The sequence below is a fragment of the Typopeltis vanoorti genome, chromosome 13, assembly GCF_054136105.1.
Source record: "Typopeltis vanoorti isolate ZY-2024b chromosome 13, IOZ_Tvanoo_1.0, whole genome shotgun sequence".
Taxonomy (NCBI): Eukaryota; Metazoa; Arthropoda; class Arachnida; order Uropygi; family Thelyphonidae; genus Typopeltis; species Typopeltis vanoorti.
The window spans coordinates 13,474,715-13,501,233 of NC_143561.1; the positions used below are offsets into that span (position 1 = coordinate 13,474,715).

General features: G+C 37.3%; 1 protein-coding gene across 1 annotated transcript in view; it reads left to right on the plus strand.

Annotated features, from left to right (window-relative positions):
- Nucleotides 1-1,030: 1,030 nt before the first annotated feature.
- Nucleotides 1,031-26,519, plus strand: part of LOC150099941 (uncharacterized) — a 371,458-nt gene continuing 345,969 nt past the window's right edge. Inside the window, exon 1 of the mRNA XM_090402300.1 lies at nt 1,031-1,270. Coding sequence (XP_090258426.1) covers nt 1,163-1,270 — 108 coding nt within the window. The 5' untranslated portion in view covers nt 1,031-1,162. The remainder of the gene's footprint in view (nt 1,271-26,519) is intronic.

Below are 26,519 nucleotides of genomic sequence, written 5' to 3' on the forward strand. Positions count from 1 at the left end.
GATGACGAAATAAAGAGTCAAGGACTCAGTCCATCTCCCAGTTCTTTTAAGAACTTATAAATAAATCGCTTGATTTGATTGATTTAGTGTTCTTGTTTTAAAATATATTATAAATAAATGAAATATTATATTATATTATATATATATATATATATATATATATATATATATATATTATATTTTATTATATTATATTATATTATAAATAAATGAAATAAGTGAATGTGAGAGGTAGATATAATTCTTTTACCCATAAAGCTTCTTGATTCAAATAATAATAAACCGTATGTTGTTGATCCAGCTGGCTGTTGCACATGGTGCTATGACCGTTATAAAAAGCTGAACTTTTTTATTTTCTCAGGGCAGGTGCAGCACATTTTCTCCTTATAACCCACAGTACACGAAGAGGCGCATGTATTCCTGGCAGGCACAAATACCATTCACATAATTTCGCATATGGTAACAACACGACGAACTCGGTATTCAAGTTTGTAACTCGCATCGGTCGACATTCTGTAGAATGTGGGCACTCAATAAATCCAATTTTTTACAATGCCTTAGAATTTAAATAAAAATTATTGAATTTTTCCTAATATTAACTATTTCATTGATTTTCTTTTTATATTTGCATTAATTAAACTGTCTTTGAAGACCGGTTTCTTTCACTGACATAACAGGAAGTGCCGCTTTCAGTTAACTTATTAAATTAGCGCGCTATCCTTTACGAGGGCTATATAACTATTCGAACGCATTGTATAAGAAAACACTGCTTTGTTTCGCAAGTAGTTTAAGTACAATTACACTCATAAAATAAATAAATATGGCTTCCGTTTAATTCATATACTGATCAAGGTTTCATTTTCTCCTACCAGGTGGCGGTAGCGTGAAGACAACACGCTACCGACCAGTCGTGCTAAGTTTGCAGACGACAGTAGCAAAGCAAAGTGTACCAAGACGTTGAAAGCCGCAGCAAGTGAGGAAGGAATGCGACAGGTGGGCACGAGGCAGGTTTTTGCATTCAGTGCCAAGTACATCGATAATGAGTGGAGGTTGCTGTTGAAGTGTTGGTGATTCCTATCATGTTTGTTCACTCTCCGTGGATAACAGCCGACCCCTGGATCTTGTGCGAACATTTATCCTAACATTGCCGTTTTTCTAAAATATGGCAATGAAACTGGGGAGTGCTGAGATCGTTATTAAAGGAGGTCGCCCCTGGGGTTTCACCTTGCAAGGAGGTTTAGAGACAGGAACTGCTTTGACAGTTGCTTCGGTGAGTCCTCTGATTTGTTTACTTAAATTAGAGCTTTTTTTCTTTCGAGGTTGACTGCACATCACGTAGTGAACTGCAACTAAACAAACGATTTAGTCTTGCACATGTTCAAATCGTTATACTTTCCACCGGAAGTTGCGTCACACTTCGTATCCGTTAGGTACGCTGACCAAGAAGACAGCTTTCTATGTTTTGTTCCTTTAGAAGGTCTCAAAATACATTTTTATTTCATAATTATTCTAAATATTCTGTATATTTGGCTATGAAATAATGATGGATTTATAATATCCCTTATGCGTTCTAAATATTTCTTTGAAATAAAGGAATTTATGCTCTTTTTCAGAAATTACAATTATACACCTACAAAAAGTTTAGTTAATTTGGAATAATAAATCTCAAGGAGCTGTAATAAACTGTAATTTATAATTTATAATTTAAAATATAAATACGAATTGCTGCTTTATCTTGATACTCAACAAAACAATATTATTCATAAAGTAAGTCATGTTCTTGGAAGAGGAAGGGAATTAAAGGTATTAGCGTCAGATCCCACTCCAGATGTTCAGGCACTTGAGTTAAATTTAAGCATAAATTTAACTTTATAAATCATTCATAGTATCTAATTAAAAAAATTTTTTTTCTTAATTACTTCTTCCATTAAAATTACGGATACGGCACAGTCGGAAGACGGGATATGTTTGATTTGAATTGAAAAAAGAGGATTCGATTCTTGTCATGTTGAGAGGGATCGTTATATAGGGCTTTTTTCAGTTCAAGGAGAATGAGTTCGTCTCGAAGGGAGGTAGCAGGATTTTTTGCTCTCGTTTAATTGAGTGTTCTTTGGCATAAAAACAAGCAAATCGGTCAAAGAATACATGCAATTAATAGACTAAAATACTGTACAGGGTGTTGTGGCATAGACGGTGGATGGTGAAGTGCAAAGTGGTCTTTCATGATGATTCCTGAGATTCCACGGAGGTTGTGTAGTAATTTATTAAAAATTATGAAAAAAAAAAAAAGTAAAAATTATGTTATTATAATTAAACAGCTGAAAATTTAAGATATAAAAATTCTTAGATCTCAGTGTATTTACAATAAGTGACTTAGAATCGTATGGCTTCATCATTAATGTTTATTTAGAAGCTTTAAAACGCATGTGTTTGTGTATTGATTACATATAGGTTGGTACGAAATTCATAACATCCAAGAAAACTTATCGAACTGTCTGGCAAATATAAACTCTGATTGTATTTGTAGATTATATAATCACTGCGCCATCTGACGACATATCGCAATCCTATCTCGTCTTTATTTTGTATTTACCTCAAGGAGTTTTATCATCGCTAGAGATGTTGTTTTAGTATCCATAATAGTTCGATTTCATAAATTTACAGAGTGAGTGGAGTGCCATTTAAATAAAATAAAAATAAAAAAACTGGTTTGGGTCAACATAACATGCAATGATGTTAGAGTACTATGGAGTATACAGCATATAAGCACGCGTGAATTTAAAAGCTGTTCTTAATGGTATATGTCCTTCTGATTTCTTTTGCTTTTTTTTTTCTGTAATAATTATTTAAACTTGTAAAGTTCATTTGTCACAATCCTGTATGCGAAATGTAGTATCAAACAATAGGAAGGTAATGGTGGAGCCAGCAGGCATGCTAGCTCCACCATTACCTTAATAAATGTTCCTTACTCGGTTAAAAAAAAGGTATTTGTTAATTTTCTTGAATAAATATTTAATAACATTTGCAAACTCCAAGTCGACTTAGGCTATTGAAATTAAATGTCTTTGTTCAGATATGCGTTTTCTAACATAGTGTAACCAGTTCTGACTAGTATCTTTGAGATTCTTCTAACAGTAAAGTCAAGAAAAGAGCTTATAGAATTGCACAGCTGCAAAGCAGAATGAGAGATAATCAAGTATATCATATGATTCGAACACAACTCAGCTCTAACCCCGAGTTTGCCATCCGCCAATGTTGCGCATGATACCCGGATGGTCACGGTAACTCAATTCAGTTCTGTGCTAACACATTTACTCTATGACCCTAACGTTCCCTAAGGGTCATATAAATAAAACCTGTGCCCGTTAAAGCAAATAAAAAAAAACTTTAATTAGGCAAAGGTATGAAGTGTATATATACACTGGTGTACAAAACCTAAGGGCGAACTCTATTTCTGAATATTACAACCGCAAATTCAGATGAATCAGCTCGTGGCAATTTGTATATAGCTGACGATTCCGAGGTAGAAAGCGGGTGCACATTCAAATTCTCGAATTGCGCGCAAAGGGTCACGTGGTAGCACTCAACGGGATAAAAAGCAAAAGCTGAGCTAAGCGAATTGTATTTGAAGGAAGCTCTACGTAAAGGAATTAAATTTGCAAACTTGGATGTGTTGTAATGTCTCGAACACATTATCTAGATCAGGGTTTCCCAAACTGTGTTCCGCGAGAAGTTCTCCTGGAATTTCTCATTTTAGTTTTCTAAGCATTTTTCCTGAATAAATATTTTATAGTGGAAATATTCCGAGGAGAATAATATTCGTGAATATGTCAAAAAGCTCAGACCCAGAACACCTAATAACATCTGTGTAGCAAATGTTAGTGACCAAGCCGTGTATTTTTAAACGTGGAAGTATTCATGAATTATCGTTAATTTTCACACTTCGAAACCTTTCAACATTTGGGAAAGGGAATACCGCTGTTTATGACGGTCATAAAAATTGCCTGCAAGCGGATTATAACAATGGGCGGCGTATCCTCTGTTCTCAAAACTGAAGAAAATGACATCTGTGTAGCAAATGTCAGTGACCAAGTGGCATATTTTTAAATATGGAAATATTTAAAAATTTTTCCACAGATCGAAATCTTTTAACAATCGGGAAAGAGAATACCGCTGTTTATGACCGATCATAAAATTTGCCTGCAAGCCGATTACAAATGGGCGGCGTATCCTCTGTTCTCAAAACTGAAAAAAAAATAACATCTGTATTGCAAATATTACTGACCAATCAGCAAGGAAGTATAAAGAAAATTTTTCCACTAAAATTGAAGATCAAGGTAGTCTGTATCCGGTTCTTAAATCTAGTAATACTTTTTTTGCAAGTTCGTATTGTAAGGTGAAAGTTTCGAAACCGTAGTGCCGTGATTTTTTAAAAGTAATAGGCCTTCAGATTTGCATTTTAATAGGAATAAGAGGCAAGGTTTGTGACGCAACAAATAGTGATTCATCCACCTACAAAGCGATCTCCAGGCTGTACAAAAAGAGGGGAAAACTACCAGCACACAGGAGAAACAGTCTGCATTCACTCGTGTAAGTACTTATAATATTATTATAAATTTTTGGTGATCAGAATGGGATATGTCAATGAAAATCAGCACAAATTAATTTATTGATGTTTAATTAATTATTAATTAATGATCAGTTATTAATTAATAATAAAATCAGCTAAATTCATTATTAATTAATACATTACAAAATAATCAAGGTGTTTCGTGAAAATTTCAGGATTTGTGAAGTGTTCCGTCGTAGGAAAAGTTTGGGAAACGCTGATCTAGGTGATTTCAGGCACGGAAGAATTATTGGAAAGCTTGAAGAAGTCGGCAGAATTACTGATATTTCCAAAGAATTCGGAATTCCAGAGAAACGTCTTCCAGACGTTTGCTAAGGGTCGCCCTCTCTCTACCATGAAGCATGAAGACAGATTTTTGGTTATAACAGTAAAACTTAATCGACGCACCACGGAGGTCAGCTTGCAAGTCGGCTCCATTCAAGCACAGGTACGCGGATATCTTGACAAACTGTCGCAAGATATCGGCGACAAGTAGACTTATACGCTCGAAGATCTGTAGTCTACGTCCCTTATCGTAGAGAACGTTTTCAATAACGTTGTATCCATAAAAACTGGACAAAACACCAATGGGCTAATGTATTCTTTACAGATGAGAGTCATTTTAGTCTTTCCTCCGATTCTAGACGACACTTGATCTGGCGTGGAAGTGGTACTGCTTACCATCGCGCAAAAGTTCTTGAAAAGAATAGATATGACGATGCTGGGGTAATGGTGTTGAGGCATTATGCTTAATGGACGCAGCGAGCTACAAGTGCTGGAAAAAGAGACTATGACTGGGAAACCATATTGCAACGAAGTTCTTCAACGTCGTGTTCAATTGTTCCGTGGTGCTTTAGGCGAAGAATTCATTTAATTGATGACAATGTCACATGATATCGTACACGAGCAGTGGAGAAACTTCTGCAGACTGAGGATATTAATCGAATCGAGTGGCCGGGACGCTCCCCAGATCTCAGCCCCATAGAACACGTTTATGACGCAATAGGGAGACGCAATACTACTCGAAATTCCCCTTCAGAGCTCTTAAATGATCTAGTGCTAAGCATGGTGTGAGAGCTGAATCTCAGTTCGAGGTGGACATATTCCATACTGAAATGTTTCTCCACATATTTTTCTGTAAGCACTGCACATTAATTCCTTAATTAATTCCTAACGTTTTCCAAAAAACGTATTGCAATATAATTTGTACGAAATTTATAACATAGTTTTTGTGTATAATATAATTTATTAGTATGCGGGCAATTGGTATTGGGTTCCTTTGGTGGTTCAAAAGCTTCGGTCAGAAGAACGAAGGTTTTCAGATTGTTCACTTTTGTCTCCCTCGAATTCTTTTCCAACGCCTTGCTGAAGGAGATGGTTAGGGTTTTAATTACAACCCATGATCCATATTGGAAACCACAAACTAGTCAATGTTCTTGAGCTGAATATCTTGGGTATACGATGCTGCATGTAAATCTTGTTTATCTAGTTGAGTTGAAATATAAATATGATCGTCAGGAATAAGATCTGCAAAGTGGTTGTGATGCTTCTTCCACCACCTCTTGAAAATCTGTACTTTAGCAATAGAAAGTAGAGTCTTTATTAGTCTCTAATGTTGAGGAACTGTTGCTTATCTTCTCTTAATTCCCTGTATAATACTACTTGATCTATATCTTCTTCTTCTTCCTTCTTTACGTATTAGGCCTAGTGGCCTGTTACAGACTTATTACGCTTAGTGGCCGTTACGATTCGAAACCGGAATAGATAGATCAACCCTTATTCTCGGTGTGTCCTATGTCTGTAGATGCGTGTGTTCACGGGGCAGGTTTTCGTGTTCTGGGGGAACGAAAAACCCGAGTTTCCAGGTGAAAAAAAAAAAAGCTACTTTCGTATGAGACCGACTAACTCACCTTTAGTCGAAAGAAACCGGATAAAGGTTCCTCACGTCCCCGACTGGAATGAAACCCAGGTCTTTCCGACCAAAGGGCTTCGTGTATACCGACTAAGCTACGGAAGCTGTACTTGATCTATATAATTATTCTATATTACATATGTATATAGGTAGATAGAAGGTATCCCATAATTAAACGCAGATAAACCGATGGTATTGTATACTGAGAAATCAAATACTAGGAAAATAAGATACTGTACGAGCCATTGGATGTATCAAATGAAAGTATTAATCATCGACCGAATAGTTGCCATGTCCTGTGGTATATATCAAGGATTTGTACTCCTCCGATACTACATAAGAAAATTCATAATAAATAAATAAATAAAATGACATACCCCGGAGGCAGCCTTACTTCTCGAAATACTCATAAAGCCTCTCTGTCACAATATTATGATAAAAAATTCCTATCATAGATAAGCAACTCTTCTTTCCTGCATGAAGCTGTGAGAGAGTCTTAGAGAACAGCATTCCCAAGCCTCACATGTCCCCTTTCCACAAGCCCTTGCAATTTTGGAATACGGGAAGCAAACGAGACAGCCATTATCAAATCTGACTGCATTTCGGGTTGTCATGCCTGAGATCACACCTTGAAAGCCTTTAGCAACCAGTAGTAGAAGTGCACATTTCTTGGCAATACCCCAGCGCCACGCAATATCTCCAACAAATATACCCATCCAATCTGTTCCGCCTTAGACGGGTTGAGTTCCTCCCCTATTTAGGGGTTTTAGACAATTAATGTGCCGACTTGCCATTTCTCTGTTGCATTCCCTAAGGGCAAATCTTTATGCCTCTAGATGCGTGTGTTCAAAGGCCGGTTTGCTTGTTTTGAGGAAGAAAACCCCTCACCCACCATATGAGACAAACTAATGCCATTTCACTGAGAAGACCTGATAAAGGTTCGCGTCGTTGATGGGATTCGAACCCGAGTCTTTCCAACCAAAGAACTGGTCACTACAAACTGAGCTGCATCACAGAATTCTTCACTATATCTTACTGGCGTAAGTGCTATCAATCTGATGGTGACTTAAAGTAGAGAGTGGCTCATTGTCCTCCCCATTCTTACCATACTACACAGACTTCATTCAAACTTACCAGAGAATTGTTTCTTCTATGACTGCACTGAACTGTTAGCATCTATCAGAAGTGTCCTGTTAATTACAGAATAATCCGTTCGTCTCGAGAAACTGCAATCTAACCTGCAGCTTTTTACACACAGAAGAATACCTCAACACCTCACAAAAGCACAATCAAGAAATCATCTAGTCTGTAACTATTTCTTTAATCACAGGGAAGACAGAGTAATATACAACTTTTACTTCCGACATGAAAATAAATTATACCTTCGTGAAAGGGGCAGCTGACCATCCAATTGGAGCCTTCAAACATATGAGAAATCATTTTCTACACGAACATGATCCATCCCCTTGATTTCTTTTATCAATAATAGCTGCTAGAATCCAATTCCTGTACAATAACTCCCTATCTAGATACACAGAAATTAACAAATGACCATTAATAGTTGAACATAAAAAAATGAGAAGTTATTCGTAGAATAACCAATTGTCATTCATCACAAGTAATCCAGCATATAACGCATAAGGGTACTGTTGCATAGGGTGGATTGACGCTTTTTATATTCCCCGTTGTCTGAACCGAAGTACACCTTGGTAGAAACAATTTATGAGCTCGCTCTGTGTGTGTGTGTGTGGGGGGGGGGGGGTGATGGATTAAATGATATCATTGGAAGAGAATGGTTTTAGGTCTTTTGTACAGGGTGTCCCAAAATTCACGCAAAATTTAAATTTAGCGCCATTTGTGCGGTAAAGTATTGCCAACGAGAAAAAAAAAAGACAGCGTGACAGCTAACAGTTCAGGGTTATTAAAAATGACCACACACAGCGAAGAGAGTTCGTTGAATGAATTATGGAACAACAACAAGTGGATGCTTATTTTTCGAACAAAATCATCTTCAGCGATGAGGCTCATTTTCATCTTGATGGCTTCGTTAATCGACAAAATTATCGCATTTGGGGTTCAGAAAATCCACGAATGATTGTTGAGAAACAAATGCATCCACAACGTGTCACTGTTTGGTGCGGATTTTGGGCTGGAGGCATCATCGGTCCATTCTTCGAAAATGCGGCTGGTAAGGCAGTTAATGGTGCTCGCTATCGCGACATGGTAATCCAGTTTTTTGTGCCTAAATTGCAAGATATGGATGTGGACGACATGTGGTTTCAACAAGACGGTGCCACATGCCATACAGCCCGAGAAACAATTCAATTACTGCATGAGTCATTTCCTGGTCGTGTAATTTCCCGTTTTGGTCAACAGAATTGGCCGCCCAGATCATGTGACTTAACGCCGTTGGACTTTTTTCTTTGGGGTTTTTTGAAGTCTAAGGTTTATGCCAACAAGCCCACGACCACCCACGCCTTGAAAGAGGAAATTGAGCGCTGTATCAACGAAATTCAGCCACATTTATGCAAAACGGTCATGGAAAATTTCGACAAAAGAGTGCGTATGTGCCAGCAAAGCCGTGGAGGCCATTTACCCGATATGCTGTTCTATGCATAACCCTATATAACCCTATACTGTATACTTTATGAATCAATAAGAAATTACAATTTTTAATTAAAACCCTGTGTTTTCTATCAAAATTACTTCTTGCGTGAATTTTGGGACACCCTGTACTTATAGAGATCATATTCGTTGTAGTCTGATGCTTGTTGTATCAGTTGATTGGGATGCGTAGCCACATTTGAAAAAAAAAAAAAAATTACTGCTAGAGAGCGAAGGAATGAAGAGATCTATGGAATATTGGTAACACGATGAATCTGTTCGTTTCTAATGAACCATGGAGCATCTAATATCATCCGCAAGCATTTGTTTTGCACTCGTTATAATCTTAGTATGTTGACTTTGGAAGTGTGGCTCCAAGCTGGAAAACCGTGTGTAATTATAAGACGAATCACCATTCGATAGAGTAATAGTTTGTTCTATTCTGTTTAATTGTCTGCGGCGATTAATCAAGGGATAGAGTTGAGCGATAGGTTTGGAAACCTCCGCAGAGATAAGCCTGATATGATTATTGAAACAGTCTTTTATTCTAGTAGTATCCCGAGATATTCAGTTTCTGTTTGCCACGGAATTTTAGTACTAAATAGCTGAATATTTCCTTTGGGAGATGCTAACCTTTTCATGAAGAGTATGGCTGCACTTTTTTTTGAGGGGTTTATTTGCATCCTCCAATCTGTGAACCATTTTTCTAGCATAGAGATACTGCCTTGAATATTTTTGGTTACAAGGTAAGGACAAAGAAATCTTGTTAATACTGCCGTGGCATTGCGTATAAAGCCGTGATGGACGTCATTGGATTCTGTGGGATATCTGCCATGTAGATTGTAAACAAAAGCAGGGCCGGTAAGGATCCTTGTGGAACTCCAGCCAAATTTTTACGTTGGGTAGAGCTTTTTCCATTAATTTTGACCTGCATTATTCTTTCAGTAATGTGAGCCTCCGTAGCTCAGTCGGCATAGACGAAGCCCTTTGGTTGGAAAGACCAGGGTTCGATTCTCGTCTATGACGTGAAGAACCTTTATCTGGTCTCTCTCTCTCTCTCGACGAAAGGTGAGTGAGCCCGTCTTATACGGAGATATATATACGGAGATTTTTTCACCCGGAAACTCGGATTTTTCGTCCCCCAGAACAAGCAAACCGGCCCCGTGAACACACACATGGATTACAGTCAAGAATTCTTAAGACTCAGCTATATGACGCTCCCAAGCTCGGATAAAAAATGGGGGAGGGATTGAGATGGTGCCGTACATCCCCGTAAAAGGGGACTCACGGCCTTTGTATCATCATACGCTAAATAAATAAATATTCCTTAAGGTATGATATGATGAGCCATATATTTTGAATAATATTGTATAATACTTAGCTTGTCTGTTGATTCTTGCAGTCTGGAGAGGATGATTTTTTCGGCGAATTTTTCTAGATTGGATGATGGACTGATTTAATGATAACTGAATTGGAATAATGCCAGCATATACTGCCTTAAATATATATTATCTTGACAATAAATATAAATTAAAAAAACTAAAAAATCAGCTAACGCCTTTTTATTCCCGTATACGGGAGTAGGCGAGGCCATTTAGCCCTATCTAACTTTTGGAGACTGAGTGGGCAGTTCAATCTCCACTGGTACCCAATCAGAGACAGATGGCCCAAGGCTATCACTAATTAAGCGGTACGCAGTGAAGAGAGACGGCTCAAATGTGCCGCCATCTCGTGGTCCCTAACCCTAACACAATATATTTAATGTCTGAAATAATGTGGGTTCTACGGTCGATTTTCTTGAGTTTACAGGACGAAAAACCCGAGTTTCCGGGAGGAAAAACCTGCTTGCCCGTGCCAGAGATCGACTAACTCGGGAACCGGTCGAAAAAAGGCTTAGAAAAATTTCCTCTAGTCGCCGACTAGACTCGAAACCAAGTCTTCCTAAACTAAATGAAATATACTTTAATTATTAATATTGCAACTAATATTTATAAACAAAGTAGTTGAAAATTCTAAGATAAAACAATGATATGATAGAAAAATCATTATTTCAGTATGCAGTTTAGGTTAAGATATTTTACTGAGATATGTTTAAAACAATCAGCTAATACTGCATTCAGATGTTTGTGAATCTCGAAGTAAGTAAAAAAAAACTAAAAAAAAAATTTCAATATGAAGTTTATGTTAGTATGTAATGAAAAGAATTAACTTATTTAATAACGTTATTAAAGAAATAGGAGAAATCGAAATAATAATTAATTTAGGACTTTTAAAAAACTTCAAATGCTTAAAATTTGTTGATACGATTAGTAGAGCTGCAGATGAATGTATTGAGCATGCGTCAATTACGATTTTGTTGTCAGGATTATTTCTATCGTAATAAATGCATACAAATAGAAAAAATACAATAGAATCTAAGATTTGTTAGCTAATGTACGTTTGTACAACTACTATTGTGTTACGAAAAATGCACATGCGAATAAGATAATAGGATGCGTGTTTTTCAGAATGTTTTAAAAATAAGTTCCCAATAACCAATTCGCAATAAACGACTCAGATGTCCAAAGATAATGTATGGTATGAGGAAGGTTGACTGTGTATGAGTTTATATTACACAATTTCGTCATTTCGTAGCTGTAGGTACGTAATGAACTTTCGCGCTTATATTGCAGATTGGCTTTGCTTTAAAGTTTACCTGATATACGTTACATTACGTGACATTTAGAGTAACCATGGCAACTGTATTTTATTTACATTTATAATTAGGGTAACCATAGAAAAAGTATTTTTTTTTTTATTGTATTTGACATTTAGAGTAACCATGGCAACTGTATTTATTTACATTTATAATTAGGGTAACCATGGAGAAAGTATTTTTTTATTGTATTTGACATTTAGAATAACCATGGCAACAGCGTGACGTATATAATACTATTAATATATCAGTAAAAATGCGTGTTTTGTTTCTTGGAACTAAATAATGCACATCTTTGCAAGTAATCTCACTTTATAATCTTGAATCTTGAGTTTCAGTGAGAAGGGATTGTTTTTACTTAATAAAGACTATACAGTTTGTGTGTGTGTGTGTGTGTGTGTGTGTGTGTGTGTGTGTGTGTGTGTGTGTGTGTGTGTGTGTGTGTGTGTGTGTGTGTGTGTGTGTGTGTGTGTGTGTGTGTGTGTGTGGAGCAAACAAAATCCTTTAATACTTTATTCTAATCCTGTCATTAAAGATTTTAATTGGATGTTTTTCGCTAGATGCAACTCCTCTCATAGAATTAAAAGCCAAGCACCACCTCCCAAGAGATGTGTAGCCTTAGTTTTAAGTTGTCATACTTAACAGTGCTGCTTGTTTGCGAAACTTCCTGCTTTAGATAAAGGATACGCTGTTGATCTTCCAAGGTTAATAGAAAATGTCGGTCATTTCTAACCTTGAAAAAGCTAGTTAAGTATGTCATTTAACTTTTATTTATCCCTTCCCATTATACAGCTCTATCGGAAGTCATAAGGAGGAAATTGTGTTTAATTGGTTAATATTTGCTGTTTTAAGGATACTTGTGACATAAGACTGAATGATATATGCACGTAAACACAAGAAAGATATTTAATTAACCAAATATTTCGGTCTGGAGATAGCAGACCATCCTCGGTGGTATTACAAGAACAGTTTTAAAAAATACAAGCTGGAATATTAACAATTAACAATAACAATTAATGAGTAATCTTGATTAGACTTTCCCAGATTTTTGATATAGATACAGTCATTACGATTCAGGTTGGGGCGATGGAGCAAGGCCTCCACGCTTTCCTTGAACAAACGTTCGAACCTATAACAGGATCTATGCAAGAGGCGATTCCTGGACCAAAAGATGCTGTGGCCTCAATTCCGTGTTGAGCCAATCCAGACTTTTCAGGTTTGTTGTGAAGAATGGAGGATTGGTGTTCTTGGATTCTTTTTTCAAGAGAACGTCCAGTCTGTCCAAAACAGGAGAGATCACAGTTGCAAGGAATTTAATAAACTCCATGAAGAGATAAAGTTGAGCGTTTGTCTTTAGGAGAAGGAAAATGATAGGTTCGAACGTTTGTTCAAGGAAAGCGTGGAGGCCTTGCTCCATCGCCCCAACCTGAATCGTAATGACTGTATCTATATCAAAAATCTGGGAAAGTCTAATCAAGATTCTCATTATTTTTTTTTTCCCCCTCAATCATGTCTCTACTTCAAAATATCCCGTTTCATACTTGGTGATATAACATCACGTGGCGTGTTCTATTTTTAACGATCTATTGTTAGTATTCTAGCTTGTATTTTTTAAAACTGATTCTTGTAATACCACTGAGGATGGTCTGCTATTTCCAGACCGAAATATTTGGTTAATTAAATATCTTTCTTATGTTTACGTGCATATATCATTCAGTCTTTGTTAATATTTAATTAGAAAACTGCGTTCAAATAGCTAATTAGTGATAATAGTCAAATTTATACATTTTCGCATGTGTTTTACATTAAAATGTGCGCGCGATACATTAAAAGCATTCGTTCTAATTTTAGTTTTATTCAAAATCAATACATTTGTCTGCTAATAATAATAAATAACACAATGTAACATGCAGATCGTGTACATTATTCAAGTCTTTTAAGATCTATTTCTGTATAATACGATACTTAATTATATTACACAAGATTTGGGCGGGGGGGGGGATTGTGAGGTATTTAACTAACACCGAACCTAGATATCTTCAGGATAGTTCCGTTGTATTATGGTTACTTTTTTGAAAGATGTAAAGTTACTTTTTCTGTTATCCGAGACTCGAGCATGACAAATGAATGCCTATGTGGGTCAGGCATTCGAAAGAATCAAGTCAATTTCTATGACATTAGTTTGAATTCTAGAATCTAGATAACAGCACATAAGACCTACTTTCGTAAGGTGTATAAATTGCTAAGATCTTCTCTGCTGACCGTTTTAAAGCAAAAATGGAACATAACCAGTTCACAAAAATGGAGTATGACAATAATTCACTTGCGTTATATATCTAGCTGTTTATAGCGTGTAAAATTCGTTTAGCAGGCCCTACAAATCGAAAGTTACCAAGGTCCGAAGAAAAGTGTGTGTGTGGAGCATCTGATTTATTTATTTATTCTTTAACAACTTGAAGAGTTATATGTTTGCTTCTGATAATATTTAGTATTTGGTTATGTCACTTTATTCGATTATATGCATAATTCCAACCTTTTTCTTCTAACAGTATTAGATCAACGCTATAACATTCAAGCCATACCTAAAACTGCCACGTTCTAGATCAGCACTTCCCAAACTGTGGGCCGCGAGCGTAAGTTTTGTTGAGGGGGGGGGGGGGCTGTGAAATAATGAAAACAAATTTAAAATGTTTTAAGACTAAGTAGTTTTTTTTTTTAATCTTAAAACAAACGTATTTAATTTTTATTAATTATTATTTCTTTTTTGTTCTTTTTTTATATTTTAATGGAAAAAAATCACACATTGGTGTCGGTTTACAAATTTTGATCCTTATTTCGGCGATTAATGAATATTAGTAAATATATGCTTATTCGTATAAGTTTCATTTCAAAGGTATTGATAAGAAACACAAAAAAAATATTACAAACCCAAACTCTTGAATATAAATTGTATTGAATATAAATACAATAAATATTATAATAATATATGCTTATATTACGATTTTTTTTTTCGATGGTGGCCGTGAAATATTTTAATTTTTCCAAAGGGGGCCTTGGCATCCATAAGTTCGGGAAGCACTACTCTAGATAATGAAAGAATTACATCTGTACTGTACAGTTTAATCTAATACGTTCTTTAAAACAGGCGCATTAATCGAAAACGCACTAATCGAATATAATAACCTATTGGAGAAAGTATAATTCGTTCCTCAAATTCCTTTTTTGACCCTTAATTTTTTTTATATATATAAAAGAATTGCGGTAGGTCTCAGGTCCTAGTTAAAGGAAAACCATGAAGCTGAAAGACAATAAAACATATTCAGAATATAAATTTATGATTCTGCTTCTTAATAAAAAGAATTGAGCTAACATTGTTTGGTGGGCAATTTTTTTTTTTTTTTTTCATATACAACTGACGGTATGTCCCTATTGCCTCTTCTACTCTTCTGCAAATTTTGCTGCTTCTCTCTTCATCAGGGTCAGCCTCAAAACATTGCTGCTTAAAAACTTCGAATGTACGAAAATTATTTTCTGTTTCTGTGAAATCTCTTTGGGCTTGTTAGTGATTAAATTTTCTTCATATTCTTCAGGATCTTCTGCTGTGCTCCTAAATTTAGTAGGTCGGAATCACTCAATTCCTCAGAATGAGATTTAATTAACTCTTGGACGTTATCATTGTCAATCTCATGAAAACCCAGTTCACGCCCGATGTTAGCAATTTCCTCAACAACATTATCCATTTCATTTGAAAAGTCTCTAAAATCATTTGCATAATGTGGAAGAATGTGATTCCAAACGGCTCGCATATTGCTAGCAGTAATTTCATTTGATTTTGCGACTTTATAACCAGACTGAGATTTCTCTGATTTGGCCAGAAAAGTCTCGGAAGGCATTCGCTTAACTCTTGGACGTTATCATTGTCAAAAAAGGCCGGTTTCATCGACATTATATATTCATTAGTCACAATAGCCTCCTTCTTCCAGAATTTTCTTCAAAATCTCTGGATAATTTGCGGCCACCTTCTTATCTGCACTTGCAGCTTCGCCTGTGATTGGAACATGATGTAGGCAATTTCTCTTTTTGAAACGATCAAACCACACAGTACTAGCGTGGAATTCTTCTTCTTTTCCATCATTGATAGCCCTTTCTTTCAAAGTTGCAAAGAGACAATGCGTTTCATTTAATAAGTTCAGTGCTTAGCCGGATCCGTTTTTGGTTACAATCTTCGATCCATGTAGAAAGAAGTCTCTCTAATTCAATCATTATAATACTCTGATTTCGAGTGCATGCATGATGAACTTGAAGCAGCTTTACCTTTCTCTCTGTATTCAGTAGCTTTGTGTTCTTGTCCTATCTCTGCTCTGAGCTCGCCTTGTTCAATTGTTTTCATTATTTCAAGTTTTTCTTCCAGTGAGATTATTTTTCGATCCTTTTTTCACACTTCCACTTTTTTGCTCACTAATTCTTTCACTCATGATTAAAGGTTGGAAAATACTTTTAAATAAAAAAGTAAGGGAAACAATTCCAAAGGGCAACGAGATATGATCAGTAAACTGCTATGGGACGGCATAAAATTTGGAACATAGTGTCCATGGAAATAGCGTAGTACTATGTTGTAATTGCAGAAGAACGCAGAACGTTACTGGTTTGATGGGTGATGCATAAATGCTTTTCATATTCCCCTTTGTCTGAGAGGAAGGTTCTTTGAGTGAAGAATTATTAAGCTTTAAGCTCGCCCTGAAAGGGCAGTGAGATTAGCTGTGTTCAGCTGAGCATAGAATTGACTTGGGTATTTTGTATTTGCAGAATTGTGCTTCATTATAGTCTGAAGCGTGCTTGATCAGCTAGTTTGGATGATTATTTGTCTTGGTGAAGAACTTCTCTGCTAGGTCATGAAGGAGGGATGTAATGTAGGGAATGTTGACTTCTGTGTGAATCTTGGAGTTTCTGATAAACCATGGGGCATCTAAACTCATTCTCAGACATTTGTTCTGTATTCTCTGCAGCTTTTGAATATTTGTATTCGAGGTATGACTCCATGCAGGAGATGCGTAAGTGATGACTGGGCGTATTACCATCTTGTATATGAGTAGTTTGTTCTGAGTGTCCAGTTTGCTTCTTTTGTTGATCATGGGGTAGAGCTGCGCAATTACTTTGTATGTCTTCGAGCTTATGTGTTTTATATGGTTGGCGAATTGTAGTTTTTTGTCGAGCATCACGCCGAGATATTTGGCTTCACTCTGCCATGGGATCTTAACTCCTAGTAGATGTATATCTTCCTTGGTCTGAAACTTCTTTCTAGTGAACAGTATAGCTGAACTCTTCTGTGGGTTTGCTTGGATCCTCCAGTCCATCAACCGTTTCTCTAATGTGTGAATACTGCTTTGGAGTCTTTTGATGGCTAGTTTGGGGCTGAGAGATCTTGCCAATAGTGCAGTATCATCTGCATATAACGCAGTGATTATTAAGCTTGGGTTTTGATGGATATCAGCTATGTAGATAGAAAATAGAAGGGGGGACAAGGAGTGCGCCCTGCGGCACACCTGCCAGGACCTTGCGTCTGGTTGACACAGTTTCATTTATTTTGACTTGCATGAATCTGTCTTTGAGGTATGTGTGAATTATTTTTACTAGATTAGTTGGTATATTGAATGTGATGAGCTTGTAGAGAAGACCCTGATGCCACACTTTATCAAAAGCCTTCGCAGCATCTATAAAGACTTCAGCTGTGTGGCGGTTCCAGTTGAAACCTTTGGTGATGAATTCGACCAGTCTGTGAATCTGTTGTGCGGTAGTGTGGTTTTTTCTGAATCTGAACTGCTCATTAGGAATTATACCTAGTTTATCCGTTTCTGATTGAAGCCTTGTAAGGATGACTTTTTCCGCAATCTTTCCAAGGCTGGACAGACGACTGATAGGTCTGTAGCTTTCGGGGAGCTGGGAGTTCTTTCCAATCTTTTTGATTGGCGTGATATCCGCCATCTTCCATGTTAAGGGAAAATACTTGAGTCTAAATAATGCATTGATTATGTTGACTAGATGCACAATGGCTTTTCTGGGGAGTAGTTTGATTATTTTGTTTGTGATTCCATCTGGACCTGGAGCCTTATTGTTGTTCAGGTGGGTTATGATATTTATATGCTGGAGAAGCCGGTGTGACAGGTTCTGGGTCATCCTTTTGTTGTGTTATGGCCTGCTTGACTCGGCGGTGAATCTTGTAGATAAGATTGATGTTCAAATTTTCATAAGAGGGGTTACACTGAGTTTCCAAGCTGTCTACCAGAGCCTCTGCCTTTTCCTTGTCAGTATGGGCTATTCCCTTCTTGGTCTGAATTGGGGGTAAAAGTTGCCTTTTAGTGCGGAGGGTTCTCAAGAACTTCCAAATGGAGTTGTCCTCTGGGTTTAGCTTCGTTAGCTTGGATTCCCAATCTTGGTTTCGATGTTTTTGGAGAGCTTCGCGAACTTGTCTATTTAGTTTATTCAGATTTGTTTTATCTTGTGAGCTCTTGTGTTATGGTACCGCTTTCTGGTTTTGTTTTCAATCTGATTAGATCCATGATTTCCTCGGGGATCCGACAACTAGGGTGAAAGACTGTAGTTTGGGTGACTGACTTTATTGCGTTTTTTTATTTGACTGGTAAGGTTGTTTACAGCAGTCTATCTCCTCTTTAGTGTGAATAACAGGGACTGGGCCAATGCGGTCTGGGAGAATTCTGGAGAGCTACTCCCAAGATATGAAAAAGTGCGTAGGGGAGAATTGCATTTGTGTACCGAGTTTAAGCAGAATGGGGTTGTGGTCGGAAGAAAGTTCATTTAATGTTTCCACCTGATACTGGTATCTAATGTTTTTGAGGATGACTATGTCAAGTAAATCTGAGCTGTGATGGGTGGGCTCTGTGGGTCCGGCTACAACAATAGAATTTTGTATTGTGTAATGGTTTAGAGTTCGACCTTTGTCGTTGATTGTGAAGCTATACCAGGCTGTATGTTTGGCATTAAAGTCACCAGCCATGATGATGGAGTCTGCGAAGCCGAGAATGGAGTCCAAGTCAGATACCAGTAATGGAATGCTGGGTGGATTGTATACAGCATAGATTTTGATACTACCAGCATTGTTGGTATGAACTTCAATGCCTGTTATCTCTAGGTTCTTGGTTTGTGGATTGGTCAGAACATTGTGGCTTAGGTAGTTTTTAATGTATATGGCTGTACCTCCTCCACTGCTGGTGAGTCTGTCTGTTTTGCACATAATATAGTTCCGTAATTTGGGGTTATTAGCTGGCCTGAGATGTGTTTCATTTACTAATATTATGTCAGGATTGTGTCCGTGAGTGAACTCTTGCAATTCCAGAATTTTGTTACTCAGTCCATTTGCGTTCCATGCAGTGATCATGAGAGAGTTGGGATGGAATTTTCTTTTATTCATTATTGAGGGCTGTCAAAATTGAGTGGGTATCTTGTAGGAATCTTTTCGTGGAGGATGGCGAAGGATTTGTCATGCTGAATTCTTGTAAGATGGTAGCTAGTGAGTCAGTTAATACTGATGTTAGATTAGACCTTATTTGTTCATGGGATGGAACAGCCATAGTTCGTGCAGCCTCTGCATAAGTTTTGGTCATTGCTGCAGTCTGTTTTCTTTCCTGAGTTGTCGAGCTGGAGATTATTTGGACCGGGGTGCGACCTGCACGGCTGCCTTGAGTATCGCTGTAGTGTGTTGGAAGGGGTAGTTTTTGCTGACCCGCAGTTCTTTGGGATGCATTCCTTGTAGTTGGCAGGGTGAAGTCCTCCACAGTTGGCGCATTTAGCTGGTGTGGATCTTAGCTTGGTGCACATGATGGTCTGATGGCTGTCGCGGCATTTTAAACACCTGAAATTTGCCTTGCAAAATTTTTGGGCATGGCCAAACCTTTGGCACTGCCCAGCTGACGCCTTTTTTTCCCCATAATGGTTCAGTAGAAATTCTAAGGCCACAGATAGCGGTCAGTTCATATATCTTTTTCTGTGCCTTGTCAATTTCTACGAGCACTAGTGGCATTGGCCGTTTATCTGACCTGAGCATCCTGCTCACTTTTACTGTGGTCATGCCCCGACTCATAAGGTCAGCAGTGATTTCTTCACAGGTGACACCTTCGGTTACCCCGCGAAGTAATACCTTGAGATTCCTTTCACTGGGTAAAGCAAATGTGTAATAAGGAAGACTTTTGTTATCCATTAGTTTTGTCATTTGTTTGTAGTCAGTTACTAAGGCTGGCTGGATTTTTAGCCCAGGAATATGAGATTTTATGTTCCCTTAGGGGAACATAAAATCTCATATTCCTGGGCTAAAGCTAAGCTGATGTGACAGTGGTCCATTTGTCCTTGTCCCTTAGTATAACAGGTGGAACCTTTTCAGTGTTCCTCGGGACATCTGGTGTTGGTGAGTCTTCATCCATCTGGTCCTCTTTAGTTCTACGTCTTTTGTTAGAATGCCCGCCCTGTGAGTTGTTTTGAGAGGGGGATTTTGGTGACAGAGCAGTAATGAATTCTTCTTGTGATATCTCTTCCTCCTCCTCTTCTCCATCCTGATTGTTAGTTTGAATGTACTGCTTTATAAATCCTGGCCAGTCAGATTCAAGCTTGCCTATTATAAGTTTCAGTACCTCTAGGGACTGCTCCTTATTAAGGATCCGGATCTGCTCCTTGATGTTTTCCATACCCGAGCGGCGATCTCCTGCCGGCAGAAATTGTTTGACAGCAGTATATGTAATCCCGCAGAGCTACGGACCTGCCAGCAAAGAATCCTGTAGACCAAGGTGATGTACTAGCAATATATAATCCCTGTAGACTGAGGTGGTCTACTAGCAATATTTAGTCTTGTAGCATCTACTAAATGGGAAAAGGAGTATCAGTATCTCACTTGGCCACAGATTGGAACCTACCTCCCTATAAAACCTTAAATCCACCACTGGTCCTCATTGCGGGTGGGGAAATGAGGACCAGTGAAATATGCAAGAGGTCAAAGGGCCTGCCGGCCATTTGACCTCTTACATATTTCACTGGGGAATCAAACTGTATCAGCGCCAGTGCAATGTGAGATTTCTGAGAAACCTTGTATTCATTCTAATCAGGCTCAGTCTAAAATAATACGTCCATTCTCATCAAAAGCTAAAAGCAGAATCTATCATGCTCATATGGTGTAATGTAGCCCTTATAAGGACTGGCTTAAAGGGGCAAAGCAAGAATGCTTTTCATCTTCCCCGTTATCTGTAGAGGATAGTGTAAGGATAAGGTGTTATTGAGCAATTAAAGCTCTGATCATGGCAGGAGGGTAACAGCAATAGCCGAGCCTCAGTTAGAACTTCATTGACTACTGCATTGCCATCCATTACCCTCCCATGGTCTACATTCTCCCATGGTGTAATAATGTACTATTATTAATTAATTTAAAAATCTTTCTATGAAAAAAAATGAAAAGGTGCAGTTTTAAAATATGTTATATCTTAAAATATTGTAAAATTTTAAAAATTATTTTAAAATTTATTTTATACATTATGTAAAATTCTTAAATTTGTTCTTAATTTGAACCTACTTTGCTTTTTTTCGATTATGATATTAACAAAAATGATAGCGTTGAAAATATGTTTTGTTTTGTTTTTTAATAATAATAATAAGAAGAAGAAGAAGAGAGAGAGAGAGAGAGAGAGAGAGAGAGAGAGTTAAAATGATTGTTGAACTTTATTTTATACCAAGCCGCCGAACTCAGACGTGATGTCAAAGGTCAGTTGGAATTTTATTCAAACCTCTTCCAGAATGTATCGTCTTCTAAGTGCGGTGTTATTACATGTGGATCTTCCTGGTTCACGATGATTCTGTTGTCGTGTAGTTCGGAAAAAAATGAACACCAAACGCTATTTTTGATATTCTTAAGGATTCTGTGTTTTCACTGTTGCTATGGCCGGGATTGGGTCGAATGAAATATTTACATACATTTCTTATTACAAATTTTATTGTAAATCGGTGTATAATTAATATGTGGATTGATAATATCTTAAAATGTTCTAAATTTCCTCTTTTTTTTTAAAAAAAAAAAAAAGGGAGGGGGGGGTGTTATCTTTATTTTATTGATTTCTGAAAGCCTAAAACTTCACAGTTTTGAATACATGGACTTGGAACTCAATATTTCCGAATCCTTAATTACTGAGGAAAAGTAAAGTGATCTATTGCGTGCCTACACACACACACACACACACACACACACACACACACACACACACAGTTAATTGGGTGTACATTACTCGCATCTGGCCAACGATTTGAAAATAGCCATCGTGCTTTTAACCTCCAAGACATTTCACGAAGCCGGACGAGACACCGGACATGCGCAGTAGGCATTCTTTACTTGTGTGACCTACAACCTACTCATGAATCGCAAAAGTCAGGTGACAGTAACCTAAGCAGAAATAGTAGTTTAAGATGCTTCCGTACGTCTTATTGCAGGAAGGAAAGTGGAGACTTGGAATGTAAGTGCTTCTGGGTGTTCAGCTCGTCCTTGCACTCGGCCTGCAGCGGAAGACGAGCGGGGGGAATAAAGGTTAGGGGCGGGGAGAATCCATTTATCACGTCGTTGGAGCTCCAGTTGCCATGTGAATAACCCGAGTGAATGTTCCGTAGACGAGATACAAACGAGCCCTTTTGTTTGCTCATTTTGCTGGTTTGAACATCAAACGATCGGCTGCACTTCAGTTAACCGCTTGTCCTTTCGTAGGCTTAATGAAGTCAGCCAAGGAACTGATGCTTGCCGAAAGACACAATTAGTGGTGAGAAATTATCGATGAACATAGACGAAAAGGAAAAGAATAAAACTCTACCTCATTTTTTTATTTTATTTATTAAATTAACTAACATGCACAGCGCATTCTTGTTAAGCCTTCAAATCAACCTTTTTTTTTCCCTTAAATTATTAATTCCGAAAAAAAAAAGGCGAAATTAATTATAGGAGAATATCGTTGATTTAGGTTAAGGAAGATGTTTCAGCGATATATTTAACATGTAACTTGATCTCGGTCTGTGTGTATGTGTGGGGGGTCGAATCCCATTTAAGATCTGTTACGATTTCTGACTTAAATCGAAGATCACGGTTGATTCGCTCACATCTTTTCTGAGAGCATTTCATGATTTTACTGATATTTCATAAATATAAAGACCTACAAGAATATAAGCGGTATTTTTCTTCGTCATCCGAATCTTCGAGGAAATTCTTCGTAATCCAATTCATAAATGAAAGACGAATTAAATCCTTAATATGGTTTTTGTAGTTTTCCGAAAGGTGGCAACACTTCACTGGCTGTTACGGCATTTCAAACATTACTTCCCTCACCATCACCTTCATTCCAGAGGAATCGATTTTTCTTGCTTCTATTGGGGGGAGGGGGGGGGTATAACGTCATTTGATCCGCGATCTAGTGCAAGAATTTCTTGCATTACATCGGATGTAACCAGGTATTCTTTTGAATGGCAGCTCGCAAACGTTGCAACAATTTGACATACGATTCAACATTGACAGTGCAGCACGTAAACAGGAAAAAACATGCTTTTAGACTGCGAATATATATACAGTACATTTTGTGTGTGTGTGTGTGTGTGTGTGTGTGTGTGTGTGTGTGTGTGTGTGTGTGTGTGTGTGTGTGTGTGTGTGTGTGTGTGTGTGTGTGTGTGTGTGTGTGTGTGTGTGTGTGTGTGTGTGTGCAGTCCAAAAACAGGTTAATATCACCTGCAATTGAGTTCTCATCGAATCCGATTACATTAGCTGCAAAATTCTTAACATTTGAGTTAATACAACATTTCTTTCTGCAATTGTAACGTAGCTGAAAATATCAGAATTCTGAGATAATCAATGAGAGGGGGGGAAAAGTATTTTTAAATGAGCTTCTTTAAAATTGAAGAAATTGCGTATATTAACTCAAATATTGTATTAAATCAAAAAGTAAGCATTTCGCATTGTGCCATTATTGCAGCCAGTGAGCGATTTGTCAATGATGGAAAAATGTAAGGACTTCAGTCCTCACCTGTTGAAGTGCCTACACCACCGTCTGGTCTGACATCCTATGTGACAAACATTTTTAGCCCAAGTGAAGCGCTATCTACTGAAAAACTGGTGTAATATTGTGGCTCCATAAAAATCATACACTTGTTATTTTCGCTAATATGGAAGCAGACAGGAAAAATACCATGTTTGGAATGCCGTAACAACCAGTAAAGTGTCGCCATGTACTTAAAAAAAATTCAGTATAGGCTGCAATGTTTATAATTTTGCAATCTGCCAGATAAAAAAAAAAAATCTAAACCTTTTTTATCCTCATCTAATGCATAAGTAAAAAAAAATCGGGGGGCGGGAGGATCTCTTATTTGCATATTGCACATTCCCTCTCTAGATTTCCCTTTTCTTAGATTTACGGTTTAATGGTTAAGCCTTTGTCCTCTTTCTTGGTGTTTTTATGAAATTGTGTTTATGACTTGTTCAGAAAGGGTAAGAAAAAAAAAGATGGCCAACTTGTTGGCCCTCCATATTGTAAGTGTGTGATCTGTCATTAATAGCAAGCAAAATAAAGGTTCTTTATTCATCTACACTTCTGAATTTATTGCCTAATAAATGGCTTTCTTCTCTCCTCTTTCGTGGTGTATAAAGTCCGGTATCGTAAATTATATCGCATTCAAAAATGCGGGAAGGAAATTATGCTACTGGGGGACCCCTTCTCTTAGGTCTTTTCTTTGTTCTTATTGCAGAAATTATCCATAGATCTATGACGTTACCTTATCATGCATGAACAAGGAGCCGAATTTCACTTGTCTGATTAATATAGTCGTTCTGAAATTTAAAATATAATATAAATTTTAATATTTGAAAGTGTGCCTGTTAACATCCCGGTAACCATCATAATGCTAGACAGTTATTGGTTCGTTTACAGCAACCATCTTCTAGTCTTTTTTTCAGCCACTTGCTTTATTCCTGTGTTAGTGAATCTTTGATTCAGGGACGTAAGTCAAAAAAAAAAAAAAAAAAACTGAGGTGAGGTGACCTGAAAGAGAGAAAAACCAACAGCAGAACCCATTATTTTAAACAGTTAATATCAGTAAGAGTTAGGAACACAAAATGGCGGCATTTGTTTATTTGTATTCTCATCACCCGCAAATTCTGCAAATAGTTTTTAGCCATGAATTTTACCTGTGATGAATAATGGTGGAGACAGCTACCTGTGGAGATGTTTAGATCTCTTCTAAAATGAGCTGCTTTTTTTTTTCTATCAGGATAGATTTTTTTTTTTTTATGTGGCTCCCACTCATGAAAGGTTCTGGTAAACGTGTAGTGCATTCGTATTGTGAGTGGGATTAGCTTTTTTTTTTTATTCAATCTTTATTATTTTTTATTTATTTTTTACATAGTCCGGGAACTCAGATCTAGAGACCAGGAAATGGAACTTTTTCAAGTCACTTCAAGCCTCCAGGAAGTGTGGCAGTGGTCTTACACCGGGCATTGAAATTCATGTACCACCTAATGATAATCGCAAACATTTCCTGCGGTGGGATTTGGACCCATGACCTATTAGCTGAAGAACGGAAGGAGTATGGCCACTTGGTCGGCAAATTGTTGCGATGATGAATTTTCCCTATACAAAAATGCTATTTATGAGCCAGCCTTTCTTGTGATTGGCCACGGTCATTTCTCTGCTTGTTATTGTATCTAAGTTGTGCTTTATACGCGAATGGTCTTGTTGGTCCTCAACAAGTCCCTGAAAACCTTTCAATTCCCCTTTTAAAGGCCCCCCCTCCCCTTCACATTGTGCATATAATAATTCGGATTTATAATACGAGTACTAAAGAATAATAAACATTTTAAAATTTTCTGTTTTACTCATAAAAAAAGAAATTCTAAGTATTAGACATGATTGGTTTAATTTCTTTTTAGAGATCTGTTCTAAAATGGACGGGTTTTAATTTTTTTTTAAATATTATTACATAACACCTCCAGGAAGTCCAATGACTCATCGAGGGCACCTACTCTGTAACTCTGTCTCCACTATTCGCAATTCCCTTCATCATCTACACCAACGCCATCTACCGCCGATCACCATCTCTGGATTTTCCAGACAATCACAAGCATCCATGCCCACGATGGGATTCGAACCCGCAGCCTTTTTGGTGGAGAGCGGATACGCTAACCACTCGGTAACCAGGCTAGATGTTCCAAATAAATTAACATATTTTCTTATGTATATATATATATAATTATATATATTAAATAATAATAGTAATAATATAACTGTAATAAAATATCATACATGTAATTATTTTTAAAATTCTGAAAATATAACGTACACCTTTAATTATTTTATATTAAAATAGTACAGTTAACTTATGACGAAAATGCTAAATATTACGGACCGTGCGATGCGGTGATTGATTCTTTCAATCCAATACCCTTGGAGGGTAATGGATGGCAGTGCTGTAGCCAATGAAGTTCTAACTGAGGCTCGGCTATTGCTGATATTGCTGATATCCTCCTGCCATGATCAGAGCTTTAATTGCTCAATAACACCTTATCCATACACTGTCCTCTACAGATAACGGGGAAGATGAAAAGCATTATTGCTTCGCCCCTTTAAGCCAGTCCTTATAAGGAAAGGCTAAACATTACGCTCAGATCTACTCCCTAATAAACAGAA